The following is a 22,305-nucleotide window of genomic DNA, read 5'->3' on the forward strand; positions in this document are numbered from 1 at the left end:
TCCATTTCTGGTGGGTGACTCATGGTGTTACCATAGCACCAGTAGTAAAGTAGTATTACATAATACCTTGGTTGTAATGAAATCACTGAGTAGCTTGGACTGTCGCCCACCAGCTTCTACTAGCAATAATTGGGTAAATCTCTACAGGAGAAAAGAATGGTCACTTTAAAAAAGTAATTTATTCCTAAAGACAATTAAAGCAGACTTTTATAGGTAACTGATTATAGGGTTTGTAGTTCTGCTTGTTGGCTATTACTTAGTGGGTTTTTTCCCCCTCCACTAAATCACTGTATGAAGGCTAACATAGAATGCAAACAGATGATGGGCTTTTAGGGCAGAGACTGTGGGTGTGCTGCCTGTGAATTTACTTACATCTCTCCCAAAGGTTTCACACTGTGATGAGTGACCTTTACAGAGATTAATCAGTCTCCAGAAGTGTGAGCTGCAATAGTCCAGTTTCAGGCCTGACAAGTTGCATAATTCCTATAAACAAGAGATGGGACGTGTGTGGGAAATCAAGGCAGGAAGCTAGAAACTTCCTCTTGATCCTCTGCCTCAAAAGTTAGTTAGCACTATAAACTAATTCAGCTATTTCTCCAACAAGTTGGAAAGGAAGGGGGGGGGGGAACTTGTTTTATTTTTAAATACGCATAAAATGTCCAGATACTGCAGTGACAGAATAGAATAGATGGATGGATGAGCTTAGTATAAAAAGCAGGGCTTTGGAGCGGAGCCCGGAGCTGGAGCACGGAGCAGTAGAGCTGCAGGTTTTTGCCCGGAGCTGTAGTAGAGCCGGAGCACAGAAAATCTTGACTGCTCCAGATTTTTTTCATTTTCAATCCAAAATGAATGATATTTAGCAAGAAAGTCCTAAAGGTGCCAAAAAGTTTTAGATTGTATAACAATTGATATTAACATCTACGTTACCACTTTACGTAATATGTCAGTTATTCTCACTTCGGCCGAAATCAAGATTTAATGTACAGATACAAAATTACAACGTTTTTTGGAGATAGTTATCTGATTCTTTAATAAAACATATCAGACATCCGGCAACACTGCAGACTGCTCCCACCCTTGTGCCAAGGTTAGGCGAGTACGTACTAGCGTAGATTAGTTAGATTAGTATGTGTTGATACTTCTTTTGTAAGGGTTGATCAACGAGATGCACTGAGTGCTGCGATTACGGAAAAGTGTGATGCAAGACGCAACATTTAAGATGCCACAAACAGGTATATTGCAAAAAAAAAATGTTTTTGTTTATTGCTATATTAAGATATCGCAAGACATATTAACCACTTAAGCTCATTTCTCACACGGGCTCCCGTTACCGGTACATTTGTTCATTTGTACATGCTCCTGTATCACTCTGGTGGACTTAATTTATATGTCATCTGTTCAACGGTCTTTTGGTAGTGTTGTTGTTTGTTTGTAATTTTAAATTTATTGAAAAAATCACGTGCAGCAGGCATATAAATATACAGTAAACATTTTTGCATAAATTAAGAGTGATTTTTGTGATATATCCAGAGTGATTGGAAAATGTCCAACACAACTTTGGGGGTGGATCCTTACGTCATTTTAAGAAAAAACGTTTTTGTGAACACGTGTCCTAAAATTCTTCCTAAGGGAGCTACAGTCCCTTCAAGGAGGTGATGAAAAGTTAATTTCTGATTAATATCTCAAAAACGCTTCAATATAAAGTAATGAAATTGTCTGTGTCTTAACGTTAGTATGTGCTACCATATTACATTATCCAAAATTATTTAAACCATAGGTGTCCCAAACTGGCGGTTGCTCATTTTTAGTTCATATTTCAAGAAAGGCTTGTTGTCGACTGCCCCTGACTATGAGGTAATATTATGTTCCATAATAAGTTGTTAATTTTTGGTGGTCATTTATTATTGCGTTTAAAATTTATGGTTCCAAAGTTGAAAAATAAGTAATAAGTAAAATTGTTTGCATCATTCTAAGCATTTAAGCAGATTAAAATTTTTAAAGTTTTCTCGGAAATGGTTAATTATACAAAATACATTGAGTACCATTTTAATGCATGTTTTAGCATTAAATCATATTCTATCTGTTAAATAGTCAAAGATTTAAAAAATATTAAATAAAATTGGCCTAGTCCCCATCCCCCATGACGTTGGAAATAGACTTTAACAGGAAAGCAGATTCAAACTGCAAGCACAGTCCTTTTTAGTAAAAAGAGCAAATGTTTGGAAATATGTTTTTCCTTCATCAGGCTGGAAACATACAAGATAGAACCTGTTGTTTGCTCTGTCTTGTATAATCTATTCAGGGTGATGAAGGAAAAACATATTTCCTAAAATTTGCTCGCTGTTACAGGGACTGTGCTCGCAATTTGAACCCACTTTCCCGTGAAAGTTTATTTTTAACCTTGTAACGTGTAGCCTCGTTACTTCCCAACAATTAATGTTGTAGAACAGCGATAGCATGTACTAATGCTATGGAACATACCAAATTTCATTGACATATCTATATTAAAGCATTTGAGATATTAAAAACGTGGAAAATATTTCAAATATTTTTACTGCAAAATTTCATAAGAAAAACTAATTTGCAATTTATAAATATTTATGTATATTAAAATACTTATTACTTCATTAAAACTGCAAGAAACATGTTAAAATATTAAAATATACTTTAATTTGTGTAAAAAGAAAATGCGATCATTTTTGTCCAGAAAATCCAAAATAAATTCTAAGTTCCTTAATTGGTTAAGATATCACAAGCAGGTACATTATAAAAAGATGTAATGCTTTTGTTCATTGCTTTTTGAAGATCATAACAAGAAACATTTGGATGCGGTAGCAGAACAAGAAGATTTGGCCATGGCTTCAACAAAAAAATCAAATCTGCCCCCCTTGATTGATAGCCGATTTACGGAAAAGGATCTCAATGACGTCTTTACTTTTGAATTTGAAAAGCCCAAATTTGGGCTTTTGGGAAAAGCAAAGAAGAAATCGGCAACGTGCAAGGTGGAAAAGGAAGTGAATGGCGAGCTCAAACCATGTAGCTTCAAGACAAGTGAAGCAAGTGCCGTGAAAAGTTTCAACCTTTGGCGGCATGTAAAACGTAACCATCCTGAAAACTATGCGGCTCTGGTTACAAAAAAGAACCAGGAAGATGAGGCAAAACAGAAAGCTGACGCAGCTAAACGACGTTCATCTGGCTCTTTGAAAACTCCCGGAGAAAAGATTTTTTGCGGAGCTCCATCTGAAAAGAAACCCAAAATTGAGCAAACGAAACTTGACTCATGTTTGAAGTCCTCAAAGGTTACAGTCACCATGGATGCCAATACTTTCCGTGAAGGGCTGATGGAAATGGTTTGCTTGAGTTCAACACCGCTCACTACCTTCAGGCTAAAGAACAAAGGATTCCAAAAAATTGCAGGTGAAATGGGTCGGCAGCTTGGCGTTTCGACGGGGCACGATGCGGTTCGTCATTTAGTTGTCAGCACAGCTGAGTCTGGTCGCAAAGAGCTCAAGAAAGCTTTGGAGCAAAAATTGTGCTACCTGAAAATGGATGCAGCAACCCGTGGAAACAGAAATTTCCTTGCAATCAATGCTCAGTACTATGAAGAAGGAAAAGATAAAGCTGTGGTAAAAACCTTGGACGTAATCGACACTGAAGGGTGTCACAATTCTTCGTATGTGAAAAGTCAAGTAAAAGCTATTTTAGAAAAATTTGGGATCAGTGAAATGCAAGTGCTGAGCATCTGCGTTGACAATGCAGCAAACATGATGTGTGCTGTCAAAAATTTCAGCGAGGACAATGAAACCATTTCAACCTCTGAGAACAGGGATGTGGACAGAACTGAAGCTATGTTGCCTGATGAAGGAGCTAAAGGAATGAATGAAATCGAACTCAATGTGGATGCTGCTGCACAATGGGTTAATGACCCTAGCCTTATACTTCCAACATGGCTTCATGAGGATGACTCAAAAGTCCAACTGATGAGGTGTGGTATTCACACTCTTCAGTTGGCAATCTGGGATGGACTGAACAAAGAACACGCGAAGAAATTTCTGGCAAAAATTCGACAAGTCGTTGTCAAACTACAAACCCCAAGTATTCAAAGTGTTCTGCTTGATCTACATGGAGTAACTCAATCATTGGATACTGTGACTCACTGGGGTTCAACATTTGTGATGATTGATCGGCTTCTCGTTTTTCAGTCTTACTGTGAACAAATGGCTGCAGCTGGAACAAGAGAACTCAAGTTAACAAAAGCTGAATGGGACGAAGTGAAGAACCTGCGAGACCTCTTGGCAAAGCCAAACCAAACAACGGTGAATCTTCAAGCTGTTGATGTAACCCCTGGAGTGTTAATGAAGGAATGGCGAAAACTGTCAAAATTCTTGCAAGAAAATGGTGGACAAATTGCAGAAGAAATTCTGTCCTCCATGCAGAAACACGAAGAGAAGCTTTTTGACAATATTCATTTCCTTGCTGGAGTTTATGTTGACCCACGGTATCGGATTCTTCTTACCTCAAGGGAAATACCAAAGGCAAAGGAAGGCCTCCTTGATATTGCTCGACGACTCGAAAAACAAAATTTATTGCTATATTTGAACTCAGCGAAAGAGGTTGAAGAAAATGAAACACAAAAAAAGGAGTCAACAATCGAATTTGCGGTTTCTGAAAGTTCACATCCTTCAGAAGTAGCAGGCTGTTCTCAAACTTCCGTCTCCCCTCTGAACTTGTTCGAGCGTCCATCCGTGAGACGTCTTCAGCCATCACGGGGAAATGGAGATAATTCAAGCATCGATTCTTCAGAAGATGACGACTTCGAAAAGGAATTGGATAAACAAGAAAGACGCCAGCGAGTTTCTGTGATTCATAATTGTAATGAAGCATTATTTGAGAGAAACTTTCGGGAAGATTGTGAGGCAATGGAGTCTATTGGTAGGCTAAAAGTTAAGTCTGTTTTTGAGGCCATTCACAGCTACCCACACCGCATTCAGGCTGCCTGTAGAATTGCTTCAAGCATGACAACAACTCAAGCTAGTGTAGAGCGACTGTTTTCGGCTTTAAAGTTAATTTTAAATGATTTGCGGCAGGCTATGAAAGATGACTTGATTGCTGCAATAATTTTTTACAGAATGAACTATGAATGATTCTAGTTTGTATCATTGATGACATTTAAATTGTTTTAAAAGTCTGAATAAAAAAATGTGCTTTCAAAATTACAAAGTATGCACTTTTTATTTAGTTAAAAATTAATTTGAGTCGGAGCGCGGAGTCGGAGCGGAGCTGGAGCAGTCAATATTGGTGCTGGAGTGGAGCAATTCAAAAATTTGATAGAGATGCTACCTACATCACTAATGGAGTGTGGATTGTTTTTGGTTTTTAGTGTAGTGATTTTTTTGATAGGGGGAATTTCCATTGCAATATAGCTTCAAGCAACAAGAATCCTGTTTTCTCATTCATGATCTCTACCTAATACTCATTTACCAATTGAGAGTTGTAGCCTGGTTGGTGCACCTAAATCAGGCTCTTTTCTGTAGGTAACCTGCCTATCATCCACCAGCACTCCCTTCATATGGGCTTAAGGCAAGATTATTAGAGGGTCACACACTATTGCGTCTGTGGTGAGAGAGAGCAGCATATTAATCTGCTGTTAGTTCACACCCTTACCCACCAGAACCCTCCTTCGCACCCTCCTCCTCAAACTGTGCTTGGGAATCACTTACACACCAGGGTCCCTTCTCCTTCCAGGGCAGATATTTGTGGAGAAACTGTGGGTTCATTATAGACAGTATCTCTCCCCCATCACAACTCTAGGTCCTTGCTTGACCTGCTCACACCACCTCTTCAGATCATTGCTTCCCTCATTACCACCATTCTCCTATAAAGTTCTCTTATTTCTAGAGCAGTGGTTCTCAACTTGTTACACACGGCGGGCCGCATATGTGGGCCACAATGTGTTATCTGCGCAGGGCAATGGCAGCCCGGACCCTGAGCTTGGACCCCCCCACCATGCAGAGTCAGTTGGCTGCCCTGGCCCCCAGACCTGTGTGGCTGCCCCAGCCCCTGTGGGGCTGGCCACCTGCCCCAGATGCCTGCAGCAGGGCTGCTTCTACCCTGGACCCATGCTGCGTGGCTGCCCCAGTCCCTTTGGGGCTGGCCGGCAGACCCAGATCCCCACCCTGTGGAGCCGTGTGGCTGCCCAGACCCTTGCCATGGGGCCAGCTGCCTACCACAGCCCACCATGAGGCTGGGCGGGGCAGGCCGGGACGGTCAGCTGCCCTGACTCCAGACCCCTGCTGCCTAGCCCCCGGACCCCACCACTGGGCTAGCTGCCCTGACCCCAGACTCCTGTCGCAGGGCCAGCTGCCTGCTGAGGCCCACCCTGGACCCTGAAGGGCAGGGTTGGCTGCCCCGACTCCAGACCCCTGCCACACAGCTGCCCTGTGGGGCTGAGTGGCTGGCAGACCTGGACCCCCACGACCTGGAGCCACATGGCTGCCCCAACCCTGGACCGCAGCTGCACCCATCCTGGATCCCCGCTGTGGGGATGGCTGCCGTGGCCCACCCCAGACCCCACAAGGCTTGACGGGGCTAGCAAGCTGCCAGGCCCCCATGCAGCTGCCCTGACCCTGGACCACCGCCATGCAGGGCTGTGGGGCTGCTTGCCCAGGACCCCTGCCGCGTGGCTGCCCTCACTTCTGGACCCGGCTGCCTGCCCCGGACCCTGCAACATGGGGTGGGCCGGCTGCCCCAGCCCCTGGAGCTCATGGGGCCGGCCACTGTCCAGATCCCCACCGCATGGCTGCCCCACACCCTGGTGGGAGCCCCAGATCCCTGACCACCCACCAGCGCTAACCCCAGACTCCTGCCATGCGGGGCAGGCTGGTGACCCTGGCACGTTGGCGGCCGTTAGCACACAGCTTGGCCCGCTGAGAACTGCTGCACTGTAGACAATCTCCCCATGCAGCCAGTTACCTGCTGCCTGTGATATGTGTAGGCAGCATCGGGGGATGCCAGAGCGATTCTTCTGCTTGCAACATCAGGCAGTCTGTGGGCCTGATATCTTCCTCCAAGTCCGGCTTTTCTGGTTTTCACCAGAATCAACAGGGTACTGCCATTGATGCCTAGACCAGTCCCTGAAACTTTGAAATTGGTTGGATTCAGTGTTCAAAAGTTATCCCAATACAGAGACAGGGATGCCATGACATTGAGTGTAGGGCCTTGCTGTGCATGGCCAATGACATGGACTGCGCACCTAAACAAAGGAGTACAATTCTCTTACACACCTGTGCAGACTACCTGAATCTCAGATCCAGTTGCGTAGGAGAGAATGGGGCTACTTGTCTACTTACTCCCTCCACATAGCTGGACGACAAGGAATAGGTGGAGCCCATCTCACTGATCAGTAGCTAAACCAGCAGCCTTATACCAGCAGTAAATTACTCCCCCTTATAGCCCTCTGGGGTGCGGGCAGGAAGGAAGCAGGGAGGAATTGTGGCTCATGGGGTATGTCTGAGTCACCGTGACTCCTAGGGCCACTTTTGAATTGATACAACTTACACATCATCCCTTGTTCAGGGCTGTGGTAAAGTCACAATATTGTCTGTACTTATGTGGCAGGTCTCTTGGGCAGAAACCCCCTATTTGTTACTAATAGTTCAGTGCTATACTACTGAAGTTTCTATAGTGATGTAATATTCTGCCTTGAGCACAATGAATCTGTTACAGTTAATTCCCCCATTGTTTGCCACATTATTTCAAATAATATTTTGCTGCATATTGACATCCGTTAGTCTGTCTGCCAATTGGTTTTATTTATTTAACAATAGCCAATACATTTTCCAGTGAAGAGTCCATAAAATTCATATTGTTTCAGATGTTTTCACCATTTTCTAGTCGCAGAATAGTTTGTTTAAAATACATTTTAAAAAGACAGAATTAGCCCTTAAGGTGGCTAACATCTCTTAACATCTCTGCTTAAAAATCCCTACTGTGTAGTATGTTATACAGAAGTTATAAAAAGTTTGATGCCCGAGCACTGTTATAAACCTTGTTAATGCAAAATATAACCTTTTATAAAACTTCTGAGCAGCTTCAAAATGAACTGCAAAGCATGAATAATACTTAATTTTCATAACTTTTAATACGATGCATTAGCAACATTATAAAACTTGTTAATTAAGCAATAATCTCTATAGCTTTCTAGAATATGAAGCAATAAATGGCTGCTAAAATTGATTACTAGCCAAAGCAAAGCAGAGATTGTTTAATCAATCTTGGAAGCTATTTATTACTCGTAGCCTACACGACAATAGAAATTATTTCAATTATAAAACATAACAAAATGCACACCTGATTTTAAGGAGCTGAAAGTAGGGTGCTACCTCTCTAATTCATTGCAGAAAAACATTCGATCCTGCAACTTGCTAAGTGCCATCTGCAGGTAGTAGAGAGTGGTCTCCGCTCCCACTGACCTCATTGATTTTATTTTATTATTTTGTATTTATATTCCAGTAGAACAGAGCCCACAATATGCAAAGTACTGTACAAAACCAGAGCAAGATCATCTCCACCCCAATCTATTAAACCAACAAAATACAAATGGTTGGGAAGAGATGTATAACCAAGATATAGCCATATTAATGTATACTACATAATTTTTTTTTAAATGTGAACTAAATGTCCCCTATCTCCTACTGCTTCTCCTCCTAACCACTATTATTTGGCTAATGTCTTGTAGGTGTGACGGTAGAAGTGACTTGAAGGAGGAAAGGGTAGTGGCCTGACAGATCATTTTCAGTAAGGGTGTTCTATGTCGTCTGGAAGAAAGCTTTAAGGCTGTTGTGGGAGATGTGGACAAATAAAGGGGTTAAGGTTGGCATTGATGACAGAAAGGGTAGTAGTGACACCATATGAGTTTGGATTTACCCCCATTTCTACTCATGAGGCCAGAGAAATGTCATAACTTGTGAGCTGCTTGTGCCCTACAAAGATTCAAACATGGCAAGCCTAAACTTGTGCCAGATAAGGGGGACCAAACCAATGAATCAGAGAACCCTTTTATTGTACAATAGAACACTGAATTACAAAAATATACGAGTTGCTTATGAAGTGCTGGCTCTATAGTACCTTGAGCATGTTTTATTTGCTGTACTGATTTCCAGCACAGGGCTAAATTCTTTTCTTAAAAATAACTGCTGTTCTCTTACTTTTTCCCCCAGAATGTTTGTATGACAGAATAGCACAAGAAACTGTGGATGAAACTGAAATTGCACAGAGACTCTCCAAAGTCAACAAATACATCTGTGAAAAAATCATGGATATCAATAAATCATGTAAAAATGAAGAAAGGAGGGAAGCAAAGTACAATTTGCAATAAATTTTGGATTTTTAATAAAGTCTTAGTGTTTTACTTATGTCGTCGTCTTGATTTGTGTGGCATTTTTGCTGATGCGATTGGACTGACTTAGTGTGGATCTCATTCTGAAACATTGATGTATTTTTAAGCAGTTTTGTAAAATGGCTAGATATGTAACCTGCTTTAAGTGATTTCAGATATAGAATCATAAAAATGTAGGACGGGAAGGGCCCTTGGTAGGTCCTCTAGTCTAGTCCCTGCACGGCGGCAAGGCTGAGTATTATCTAGATAGAAGATTATCCCTGACAGGTGTTTATCTTAACCTCCAGTGACTGAGATTCCACCACCTCCCTCGGTAATTTGTTCCAGTGCTTAACTACTCCTGCAGTTAGGATGTTTTACCTAATGTGTAACCTAAATCCTCCCTTGCTGTAATCTAAGTCCGTTACTTGTCCTGTCCACAATGGAGGAGAACAATTTATCACCCTCCTCTTTATAACAACTTTTACCTACTTGAAGACTTCTGCATTTCCCCGCCCCCTCCTTTTTCAGACTAAACAAACCCAATTTTTTCAGTCTTTCCCATAGGTCATGTTTTCGAGGCCTTTAAACCTTTTTTGTTCTCTAGATTATCTCCAATTTTTCCACATCTTTTTTGAAGTGAGGTGCCCAGAACTGGACGCTATTCTAGAACCTTATGAGTGCTGAGTAGAGTGGAAAAATTACTACTTGTATCTTCCTTACAACACTTCGGCTAATGCATCCCAGAACGATGTTGGCTTTTTTTTTTTTTTTTTGCAACAGTATTATATTGTTTCATATTTAGTTTGTGATCCACTATATGCCCCAGAATCTCTTTCTGCAGTACTCCTTCCTAAACAATCATTTCCCATTTTGTATTTGTGCAATTGACTATTCCTTCTGAAATGTAATACTTTGCATTTGTCCATATTGAATTTCATCCTATTTATTTCAGATCTATTTCAGATCAGATTTATTTCTCCAGTTTGTCAAAATCATTTTAAGTTCTAATCCTGTCCTCCAAAGCACTTGCTACCTGTCCTGGCTTTGTATCATCTGCAAACTTTATAATGTACACTCTGCCATTATCTAAATCATTAATGAAGATATTGAAAAGAACCAGACTCAGCAGAGATCCCTGCAGATCCCCACTCGATATGCCCTTCGAGCTTAACTATGAACCATTAACTTCTCTCTGAATACAATTTGCACGCACCTTATAGTAGGTTTGTCCAGACTACATTTCCTTAGTTTGCTTATGAGAAGGGCATGTGAGATCGTATCAAAAGTCTTACTAAATAGGGCAAGTCCATTAACTAATGCATTAGTCCATTAAATAGTGACATTTCAAAGGAGAGTGAAACTCCGAGGTTGTTCCAATGCATTGCAACATGCCGACTGCAGTTCTGTACAGGTTGTGATTCTGCAAACAGTGACCTGCATTTTTCTTCTAGTGAAGTCTGTGGGATGCTACATGGACAAATCTCTATGCAGGTTCTGAGCCATAGTAAACCTCTGCTTTAAGTGAAGTTCTGGTGAGAAGGGAAGAAAAAAATAAAAACCTACACCTCTTTACTGTAAGACAGTTTCACTGTACTTTGCAGTGTTCTTTCCTGAAACTGCCTATAAATTTGCTTGCTTTTATGATCTTTTGTTTCTATTTTAATATATTTGGTCTAGAGCAGCTAAACAGTGCTCCCTTAAAACTTATCTTGACCAACTAGGTCACCATTAGTTTCAATTAAAAAAAAAAAAACTAAACTTTTCTCCAAGTTTTAGTATGTGAATGACTTGTAAGCATTTCTAACAGGAACTCAATTGATGATCTTTTCAGACATAAGGGAAACTTTTAGATAGAAAGTATTATATCTATGCAACCTATTCAGAAGGTGTGTTACAATTTCTCTTGGAGCACTACATTCTTAATAGTATTTATTTCTTTTCTGAATGTATAAAACACTAATAGAGAATATAAAGATTCTGTATGCAAGAAAAATGTGTAATAGAAAAATAAGTTCTAGTACTAATTGTATTGAGTCCATAAATGAGCTATGGAAATATTTGAACACAAGCTTAAGCATCAAGAGAACTTATTTTCTGGATTGGAGTCTGTCAGGCTTATGGCACAAAAATCAAAGAAATATTTGCTTTTGGCATGACCAAATGACCCCTTAATGACTGTAACTGGATGAAATCAACGTCTTCTAGTGTGTCTTGTTTCATGCAACGGATTTGGGAGTAGATGCTATCGAGGAAAGAATTTAAATCCGGCAAACCCATAAACAACTGAGCAATCTAGAAGATAGTGTCTAACTGATAGCACTTCTATAAAACTGTATTTACAAAAGTGTGGTTATTAATAATAGGTATGCAGTGTTGGAGCGGTCAGTCTCAGGGTGTAAGGCCTTGTCTACACTGCCACTTTACAGCACTGTAACTTTCTCACTCAGGTGTGGAAAAACACTCCCCTCACCCCAAGCGTTGCAAACTTCTGCGCTGTAAAGTGGCAGTGTAGACAGTGCACCAGCACTGGGAGCCGCGCTGGTAACTACTCCCTTCATGGAGATGGATTTTTTTAATAGCGCTCCCACAGCGCTGGTGCTGTAACTACACAGCCACTTTAAAGCGCTGCTGCGGCAGATAAATTCATGCAAAATAGGTCCATCAATGGCTATTCGCTAGGAATGAGCGACAGGGGATGGATCACTTGATTACCTGTTCTGTTCATTCCCTCTGCGGCACCTGACACTGTCAGAAGACAGGATACCGGGCTAGATGGACCCTTGGTCTGACCCAGTAGGGCCATTCTTATGTGGTGAAGACATGACCTTAGAAAGACATGGTGGGTGAGGTAATACCTTTTATTGGACCAACTTCTGTTGGTGAGAGAAGCCTTTGAGCTACATAGAGTTCTTCCTCAGGTCTGGAAAAGAAACTATGACAGTTAAATGCAAGGTTGAACAGATAGGTTGGCATAAGTAATTAGTATATATTGATGTGACCATTCAAGGTGAAGTTGTCCCTTAACACTCCATAGTCATAGGGCTACCGGGGGTTAGTGGGTTATAGATTATTGTAATAAGCCATAAATACAGTATCTATTTAGCCCATGATTTTTAGTGTTTAGCAAAGTTATGAATTTAAGCTCCCAGGCTTGTATTTTCAATGTGTTGTGTAGGTTTCTGTTGAGTATGAGGACTGAGAGGTCAGATATAGAGTGATCACTTTGTGAAAAGTATTCACCACAGATGATAGGGTGGGTGGGGTTTTTTTGGTCTTTTATCAGATTGTTCTGTAACCCACTAACCCCCCTTTTGTCATATGACTGCAGGAGTGTTAACGGGCCACTTCACCTTGAATGGTCCCTTAGAATATGTTAACTACTTATGCTAAACTATCTGTTTGATCTTGTATTTAGCTGTGACACCCTGAGTACCTTTCCCAGACTCTGTGTAACTGGAAAGCTTCTCTCTCACCAACAGAAGTTGGTCCAATAAAAGACACCCACCTTGGTTATCAATAAGTCAATTAGTTCACTGATTTGAGTGTTTAACCCCCTTCCTTCCCAAAAAAGTCTGCTTTTGGTAGTTTGGGGATGCTTACAAATCCTTATCTTCTTCCTTTAAACACTTGATAGGTTACACCATATTGTTCATTCCTATTGAAACTGTCTATATGTATTGGGATAATTTGAAAGTAGAATTGCAGGGATTCTTCTAGGGGATTTTAAGGAAAAATTAAATAGACAAATGACGCATGGTTCAGTGGATGCATTATAAACCAAAATAATGCGGTATAGTGCCATAACAGCACTCATTTAAGTGCTTTGTTGGATCAGCGCTGAAGTATTTATAATTCGTACACTCGGAGTGTCGAGCCCATTTCATGTAATTCTCAAAAAGTTCTAAAATACAAACAAACATTCCAGTTCTTTTGTTGTCTTTAGAAGCGCTATAATTACACAGAAAAGGGTATGGAACTAAGTATTAGCCTAAAAGCATCACTGTTCCAGACAGAACTTAAATGCTTTCCTGAATTGGGGTATTAGGTAGGAAAGAACTGTGTTTCTACTATCAGCGTATGTTTCAATTTTTATTTTTTTTATTAAAGAGCAAAATAGAGATAAAGTTAGAGAAACAACTGGTGAACTGGGTTCCACTTTTCTGGCAAATACTCATGAATTGATCTTTAAAAAAGCCCTTTAGGCTTAGAGAAAATTTCTATCGTTCCTTCTCCCTCTCCTTCCTGCTGCTCCTGGAACTGTTAAACACTGCTAATATAATTCCACTGTAACATTCTTTAATAAGGTGATGATAATTCTACTCTTCTTGAAAGATGAATATAGGCTAAGCTTATTTGAGGCAATATTTCATGAAGCCTGGGAAAAGTAGATTACTGCTGAATCAAAGATTAGGGCTCTAGTCTGTCTCCCCAAAAATCAGAGATTCAAAGTTTGTAGGAATAACCAGCACCAGCATCCTAATAGAGCTTCTTCTAGACAGACGTAGCACATCAGACGCTCCTCTGCACATTGCTCAAGAATTCAAAATTATTCAGAGAAAAGATCTCTGAAGATTTCAGTCCACCTCTCCGTGCTTACAGCGTCTACCACCCTAGGTGCAAGGAGCTTTCTGCATGCATTAAAGCACCCGGATGGTGCAAAGAGGTTCACTTCTAAAGTAAACACTGTGTATCGCTGGGAACAGCTAGCTAACATGGGTTGAGTTAAATTGTACAGCTGGCATTTACTGTTAAATTAGAACTAATTGAAGTTTTGTTTAGGTTGACATTAAATAAGTTGGGCATTCTGAAGGCAGTACCTTCCAATAATGTGTTTATATTTTTAATGCAATGCATTTTTCTGGAAACGAGCTTTTCTAATAATGGACTGGTTTCATGCACATTGTAATTGAAACTAAGGGAATGGAAGGCTTTATTGTGAACAGTAATCCTGTACAAACAATCCCTTTGATCAGTATCCATTCTTTACCTCTTCCTTTGAAACAGTATAAAGAATAGATAGGCTTTTCCCTACTTTTACTGTTTCAAGTAGGCAAAGCGGTCATGTGACTCTGCAGAATTACCCACCAATGAAAAAGTATATACATTTGAACTCCTAAATGAGGCAAGTTTCAGAGTAGCAGCCGTGTTAGTCTGTATCCGCAAAAAGAACAGGAGTACTTGTGGCACCTTAGAGACTAACAAATTTATTAGAGCATAAGCTTTCGTGGACTGCAGCCCACTTCTTCGGATGCATATTTTAAATGAGGCAAATTTTTCTGAATTAGAATGTTGATTGCTAGATTTACTGCAAATTTAATGTCAATATTTTTCTATTGCAGCTACCACTCTAGTAAATGTTTTAACTCTTTCTTAATCCGGCCCATCTTTGTGTGGTGTTAGTACCATCAGTATGGGTCTGCCATATTGATTTCTAGTTTTTGCAAGGCTGGTGCCTGCAAACTTTTTCCAGTCGCCATAGATACTTGATGTTTTATAACACTCCAGCAGATACAGTTGACACAGTCACAGAATTTTGACCTGAAATGATAGGATTTTATTAAACTCCATGGCAGCTCTAACATTCTAAGGTTAGCGCTGTGCTATCATTTGAGAGTGTAAACTTGGATTTGTAAATATCAAAAGAAAAAACACCTCAAAGGGACCAAGTTTTATATTGTCTTGGAGATCAATGCATACTGTTTACCTTCTTTTCTCAAAGGGGGAACAGAGTATTATTGTTACATAAATGATCTCAGTTCTTTGTTGCCACACATTACAAATTACAGTAGTAATATTCATGACGTGATCCATAATAAAGTGCCTCTGGCATTCTTGCAAAGGAGAAAGATTAGAGCTAACAAAAAGGGCTTTATTTTCTATTAATGATTTTATAAGGGAAATGAGCTATTATATTAAAGGAGAAAATCCAAACAGATTTTAATACCTCACTCACTTATACAAAATGCCTCTCAGCTCAATTAAAAAGAGCAGGGAAAAAAGCATTTGTCAGATCTGCCTGTTATAGGCAGGTTTGGCTTTAGTGATGCTTTACGGAGATGGAGGATTTTTTAATACCGTCAGTCTAGAATTCTTGTATTTATTTAGTCATGTGAAAGCAACTGTCAATTGAAGCAGCTTGTTATATTGCATCTGGACAGCCAGGGAGCTTGACTGTCAAATGAAAGTGCAGTTCCCCTGCAGGAAGTAATTTCATTGCACTGCAACTTTGATGCTGTATCTGACGGGATAACTGTGCTACTCCTTTGTTGTCTTAAGTGTAGATTATTGTCCTATCGGAAGTTCTAAGTAGCAATAAATTGAGCTATATCAAGTCCAGGCTTTTTCAGGGGGACTTAATGATGAGATTTCAAGATCATTAGACTATGATCAGCCAAAATGTGTGGACTTTTAAAAATAAAACTATTAAGCACAGATCACTATTTAAAATAACGTTCCCATTGACAAATTAATGGAGAGCAAGGACATTCTGAATTAATGCTGTCACATTAGCCTTAAACTCAATTGTATCTAAACAGTGTTAATCTCAGGCAGTAACAATATTCACCAATATTGGCTAGAATTAAATGTGTAGCTGCAATGAACAAGCTGTGCTAGTTTATTGCCTGCTCATACCCAGTTTAAGTAACTTGGCGTGGAATTCTGTCTCCTGGTCTGATCCTACTCCCATGAAAATCAATTGCAAAACTCCTATTGACTTCAGTGGGGTAGGTAGGATCAAGCCATCAGATGGAGAATGCTAGGTACTCTGTCACTTATCAAGGGCTGGTTTCAAGTCTCCATGTGCCAGCTGGCAACTGGAATTTTCTTCCTTTGCTGGGCTTGTATCAACCATAGCATACATTTAACATGGTGGGGTGGTTTTTGCTGAATTTCTTTCTTGTTCTTTGTAGGGTAATGTGGCCTTATTATTCTGATGTTATGATCTATTTAGCTCTGTATTGGAAACGTTTAGTTTCTTTTAGACGTTAAAAATCACTTTCATTAGAGGCATATGTGAAAAAAGATTAAAAATGCAAAAATATTTAAATATTTAAATTTTCAAATATTTAAAAGTCCAATTTTGTGTGTGTGTGTGGGGAGGGGGGGGGAATTCTCAACCCCCAAGACTATTTTTGAATGAAAAAAGTCAAACTCAAATTTGTTCACATAGGCCATATGCAGAAATTTGCAAGTTTTCAGTGGGAGAGTGGCCCTATTTCAGAAATATCCTGGAAAATGAAATGTGTGGTTCCTCAGAATGGATTGATGAAAGATTTCCTATGAAACTGAGTATATTTGTCACTTTTTTCATGCCTCCGATTGACCTTGGCTGGTCTACACTACAAAGTTGGGTTTTCTTAATTACTCTAACTACTTTGTAAAATGATGGCGTCTAAATTAGCTGTTACCACTCAAGAAAGAGATCGTGGACTCATTGTTGATAATTCTGTGAAAACATCCACTCAAGGTGCAGTGGCAGTCAAAAAAGCGAACAGAATGTTGGCAATCATTAAGAAAGGGAGAGATATAAGACAGAAAATGTCATATTGCCTCTATATAAATCCATGCTATGCTCCATCTTGACTACTGCGTGCTGATGTGGTCGCCCCATCTCAAAAAAAGATCTTCTGGAATTGGAAAAGGTTCAGAAAAGGGCAACAAAAATGATGAGGGGTATGGAACAGCTTCCGTATGAGGAGCAATAAATAAGAATGGGACTTTTCAGCTTGGAAAAGAGACGACTAAGGGGGGCGGGGGAGAAAGATGTGATAGAGATCTATAAAATCGTGGCTGGTATGGTGAAAGTAAATAAGGAAGTAGTGGGGTTGCACTCACAAGCTCCCCCGGCCAAGTGCATGTGTCTGCACTCTCTCTACCTGCTTGTGGTGGGTCTTCGCTGATTCAGCCCTCTGGCCGAGTCATACACAGTGAGATAAAAGCAACACAAACCCCTTTTTGGGGTACAAGTCCAACAGGGGTCTCTCTCTCTTTGTCCCTGCTCCAGAATAGCGCAGTGTAAGACTATGAAAAACAGCTTGACTTTTGCTATGGTGTAACAATGTTACAGGTAGTATGAAATATACACAGGAAATGTATGGTCATTGGTAACTGTGTATCTTTCACTTTAAAATGAGCTATTATACATTTAGGGCCTCTAGAAGAAGAAACGTGTTAGTTATGTTGGACGGAGCTTCTTACCAAGTAATAATGATATCTCTGTGAATTGCTTTGTCGGAGTCTCAGTGAGTGAGAGAAATGTAAAGGAAGAGCACTAGAAAGAAGTATGTGATGGCAGTACTCTCTTACTAATGTTCCAGAACCCAAAGCATCAAATCCATGAAGCTTGCACAGTGTGATTTCAATAGCAAAAAAGTACTACATTGAAAATTATGGTCAAAAAGGGTTAGATCTTTCTTATTTAAGCCAGTCGAAAAGGGACCCCTGTGGCTCCGGTTAGCACTGCTGACCGGGCCTTTAAAAGTCCGGTTGGCAGTGCTGCGGGGCTAAGGCAGGCTAGTGCCTACCTGTCCTGGCACCACCCTGCACCCCAGAAGCGATCAGCAGGTCCGGCTCCTAGGCGGGGGGCCACGGGGCTCTGCGCACTGTCCCCACCCCGAGCACCGACTCCGCACACCCATTGGCCAGGAACTGTGGCCAATGGGATCTGGAGGGGGTGGTGCCTGCTGGGGACAGCAGCGCGCAGAGTCTCCTGGCCCCCCACCTAGGAGCTGGACCTGCTGGCCGCTTCTGGGGTGCAGCGTGGTGCAGGAGAGGCAGGGAGCCTGCCTTAGCCCCACAGCACAACTGACTGGGAGTCGCCTGTGGTAAGCCTGCACCCCAGCCCTGAGCCCACCCCTCATCACCGGGCCCACCCCAGAGCCCGTACCCCCTCCCACACTCCAACTCCCTGCCTCAACCCACAGACCCCTCCCACATTCCGAATCCCTGGGCCCCACCTCCCAGCCTGGAGCCCCCTCCTTCACCCCAAACTCCTCATCCCCAGAGCCCACACCACCAGATGGAGCCCTCACCCCCGCCTACACCCCAACTCCCTGCCCCAGGCCAGAGCCCCCTCCCGCACCCTGAACCTCTCATTTCTGGCCCCACCCTGGAGCCCACATCCCCAGTTAGAGGCATCACCCCCTCCTGCACCTTAACCCCCTGCCCCAGCCCAGTGAAAGTGAATGAGGGTGGGGGAGAGCAAGCCACTGAGGGAGAGGGAATGTAGGGGGCGTGGGCCTCTGGGAAGGGGGTGGGGCCTCTGGGAAGGGGTGGGACTAGGGTTTTCAGTTTTGTGCACAAGGCCCTTTATCTGGTCCTGCACATGTATAAGAGTTACATCTCTTGAGGTCACTAATAGCTTGTCAAGGGCATACGCTCCATTCCACTGAATACTGTGAAAGGGGAGAAACAATTGAGCAGATGGGGTCGGAGGCAGGGCAGAGGAAAAAGGTGTGGTTGTGTAGATGTCAGCTTCCCCTCCCCTCTATAGTGACAATGCTGGGACTCACCTTCATGTGATCAGTGGGAGGTGGAACAGACACACTGCAAGCAAAAAGCATCTTACGTTGCTACCAATGCAAGCACATGTAACTCCCCTTCCATGTCTTTCCCAAAGTGGAAGAGAAGGCAGGTTTTTTGTTCCAATGGCTAAGCCCCCTTACAGTTAAAACATTGTTCCTTATTTCTAATTAGAATTAGCCTGGCTTTAACTTCCAGTCATTGGTTCTTATCCTACCTTTCTCCACAAGATTAGAGAGCCCTTTAGTACCTGGTATTTTCTCCCTATCGAAGGGACTTAGACACTGTAATCAAGTCACCTCTCGATCTTCTTTTTGAGATGCTAAACAGATCGAGCTCCTTAAGTTTCCTTGCTATCAGGCATATTTCCCAGCCTACCTAGCCATACTCACCTGAGCGAGCTATGCAGATTGAGTACATTGCAAAAGAGTTCATGACTGGCCCTAAGTATTTAACTTAATTAACTTGATGGTATCTCAACTTCTAGGACGGATGGATTTTTGTATTTGAATGAACTGAGCATTTGTCATAGTTTCACTTTATGGTGCCATTTTAGATTTTTTTTTCTGTAAAACTGAATATCGTCAAATAATTTTGTGTTCAGACAGCACTGCCACGTTAATTCAAATGCAGCTGTCACAGAAATTAGGGCCTTGCTATGGAATTGATGTATAATGTGCCTCACTGGATAGGGCCCTGTATCTAGTGCCATAAACCTCCTCCTAGGCCACTTTCCAATTGACTCAGTGTTTTACGTGTGCCATAAATGAGACCGGGGCAGGTTCTTTCTTTTTACTTTACTGTTCATTCTGTATGAAGCAGAATGATCCACTAAGCCACCTAAGTACCTGAAAGAATTGAATCAGGCTAAAAACAGCAACGATTTCAGACTCTTTGCTATAACAGAAGACACTGAAGTGAGACACCAAGTAGGATGCAGCAATTGTTTTATTATTTGTATTAACATCTGAGCCACCTTTAAGCTTTGGAGTTTCTCTGGGTGCTGGTAGCAGTAAATTGCTCTAGAGAGATGCAGAATCATTATGGTTACATTCCTTTCCATGGGGGGTAGAAGAGAGAAACTAAAGCCAATCTTTTATTTGGCTAAATTAATGCACATTTTTGGACCCCTCTAACTAGAGCCCAGAAAAATGATACAAATCAAACATGTTAGAAGAGGAACCTGCCTGCCCTAGACCAGTAGCTGCAATTTACTGCCCTGACAAATTAAGGGCTGTTTTAGAAGGAACGAAGCACATTTTGTTTATGACTTTGTCACGTTATTTTTAGATTCCAAGTTAACTACTCCTCAGAGACAAGATGAGGAACTAGTGACTCCTCCAAGATGATTTAATTGAAAATCTTTATTCCCAGAATTCTGAAGGACGAAGCAGATTTAAGTATGTAAACAGAAATGAGACCAAGATAAAGGAGAAAAACTTGCAATTAATCTTTTTTTTCCACAAGTCTCTTCTTTCCTTTGAGAGTTCTGAATCATGTCAAATGAGGTTCCTCTAAATTTCTTTCATCTTCTCTCTAATGATAGGCCGTTAATTAATTTAGTAATTTACAAACATTGTGAAATCACCATCTTCGTACTTTATTCCTATTTGTATGGACATGAGAAAATTAATTATGGACACCGCCTTTAGAAATGTAATTAATGTTTCACTGTTAGATGCCTGCTGATATTTTTGCATTTTCTTTTTGTTTGCAACTGGGCTTTTTTTAAAATTCCCCTTCTCCCAAAGCTCATATTCTGGGTCCCAGATTTCACTGGTACAGAACAGATAGGTAACAAATGACTCAGGATAACAGCCAATGAAAAGCTTTCTTATTAGGTACCTTCAACTAGACTAGCTTCACACTTTCCATTGTTCCCTCAGTTCTTCTTGTGCCTCACTGGGAGGGGGCAGCATACCACAGTATCTGCCGTCTTGGGCAGTATTTTTGCTTTTGTCTTGCTGGCTGGGATGTGGGAGATCCCAGTTCAATTCCTCTCTCTGCCTGCTGAAAAGGGATTGGAATGTGGGATATTCCGATGTGGGTTTCTATTTCTCCTATTAACGCTATTTCATTTTGTATAAATAATTAAATATGCCTTGGGCCAGAGAGTGAGTGAGAACGACTCTATAGTCCTGTGGAGTACCCTAAGCACTGGGATAGAAGTTATAAGTGTCGTGTTTAGGTGTGCCCAGAGCACGCCTCCAGGATCAGGCTTTGCTGGCGAGATAGGTGGGGAAACACCTCTCCACCTTGTTTGAGGATTGCACTGGGTCTGAAATGTGAGATACGTGTCTGGATGCCTGCCTGAGGCAGCCATGCACATGTTCAGATGCAAAAACACGGGAACTTTTACAGTGAAAATATAGATACTGAGTGAATTTGGGTGTCTGTAGGTTAGGTGGCAGCCAAATGAGGGTTTTGTGGATTGCAGTGATGTCATCACTTATGACTTAGGTGCTAAGTGATGACTTAGCACCTAAGGCCTTTTGTGGATTTGGGCCTCGATGTATATGAGAAATATAGGCATACAAAATTGCGGACTTTCCCTGTCCATTTTATATTAAGGCTTACTCTACTCACGTGACTGAAACCTCCTGGCCTTAGAGTGGTGAGGTGACACTCAGGAGATTATGCAAGGATCTAGGTTGCACTCCCTGAATAATTACTGCAGACATTACAGACTCAATGTCTTTGCATCTGCAGGTGTCATTCTCTGTCCAGTAATCGATTAGAACTTCCCCACACCAAGAATCCCTAGTTCCGTTCATTGGCTCCGCAGTTTCGCTTAACTTGGTAACAACCTGTTAAAGGGTAGTTGGGAAAGTGTCTGTTTATGGGATCTGAGAAGCTATGGCACATTTTAAATTTTCCTCCCTGAAGTTTTAATGGTGAGGGCTAAACAGATCCTGTCTGCTGTGTGGTACCAGGACTCAGGTTTTTCTTGCTGCCAATTTCTTTCCGTGTCCCAGATGTTACTGGTGACAGCTCTGCCTTCTTGACTAGCCAAAAGGGTTTGTAGAAGCATGAGCGGGATTCTACATAGGTTGCTAATCAAATCCAAGGGAAATACTTTAAGTAGAGACCAGTAGAAGGGATGGAGTTAGGTTAGTAGAAACTCTTCTTTTGGAGCCTATCTCATTGGCTGCTATCCTCCCTAATCTGCATATGAGAAAGAACTCCCAATATATTGTGTGCCAGTGGAATCTAGGACCCTCAAAGTAATTACTGAGAAAATTCTCCCTGTTTAGTGAAAGGCTTGATTAAGAGAATACTTATTTGTTGCTCAGGGGTTTTCTCTGTATTAAATACATCGGGTCACTTTCAATAACCAATGACATTTTCTTTTGAGAAGCTTAGTTGTGCTAGTAACTCAGTACATTGCATAACTAGGCTTGGAA

General features: G+C 41.4%; 2 protein-coding genes across 5 annotated transcripts in view; both read left to right on the plus strand.

The window, feature by feature from the left end:
• BEND5 (BEN domain containing 5) overlaps positions 1-9,409 on the plus strand; it is a 42,243-nt gene extending 32,834 nt beyond the window's left edge. The window contains exons 1-2 of one of the 4 annotated variants that reach the window (XM_034778115.1): positions 943-1,854; positions 2,806-5,307. In XM_034778115.1, coding sequence (XP_034634006.1) covers positions 2,856-5,144 — 2,289 coding nt within the window. In that variant the 5' untranslated portion in view covers positions 943-1,854; positions 2,806-2,855 and the 3' untranslated portion in view covers positions 5,145-5,307. Of the gene's footprint in view, positions 1-942; positions 1,855-2,805; positions 5,308-9,218 lie in introns of those variants that run through there. The other 3 variants (XM_034778114.1, XM_034778113.1, XM_034778117.1) reach the window with 3 other exon arrangements.
• The window catches only part of AGBL4 (ATP/GTP binding protein like 4), a 1,407,981-nt gene that overhangs the window by 913,822 nt on the left and 471,854 nt on the right, over positions 1-22,305 (plus strand). The window lies entirely within an intron of this gene.

Source organism: Trachemys scripta, chromosome 8 (genome assembly GCF_013100865.1).
Source record: "Trachemys scripta elegans isolate TJP31775 chromosome 8, CAS_Tse_1.0, whole genome shotgun sequence".
NCBI classification, from domain to species: domain Eukaryota; kingdom Metazoa; phylum Chordata; order Testudines; family Emydidae; genus Trachemys; species Trachemys scripta.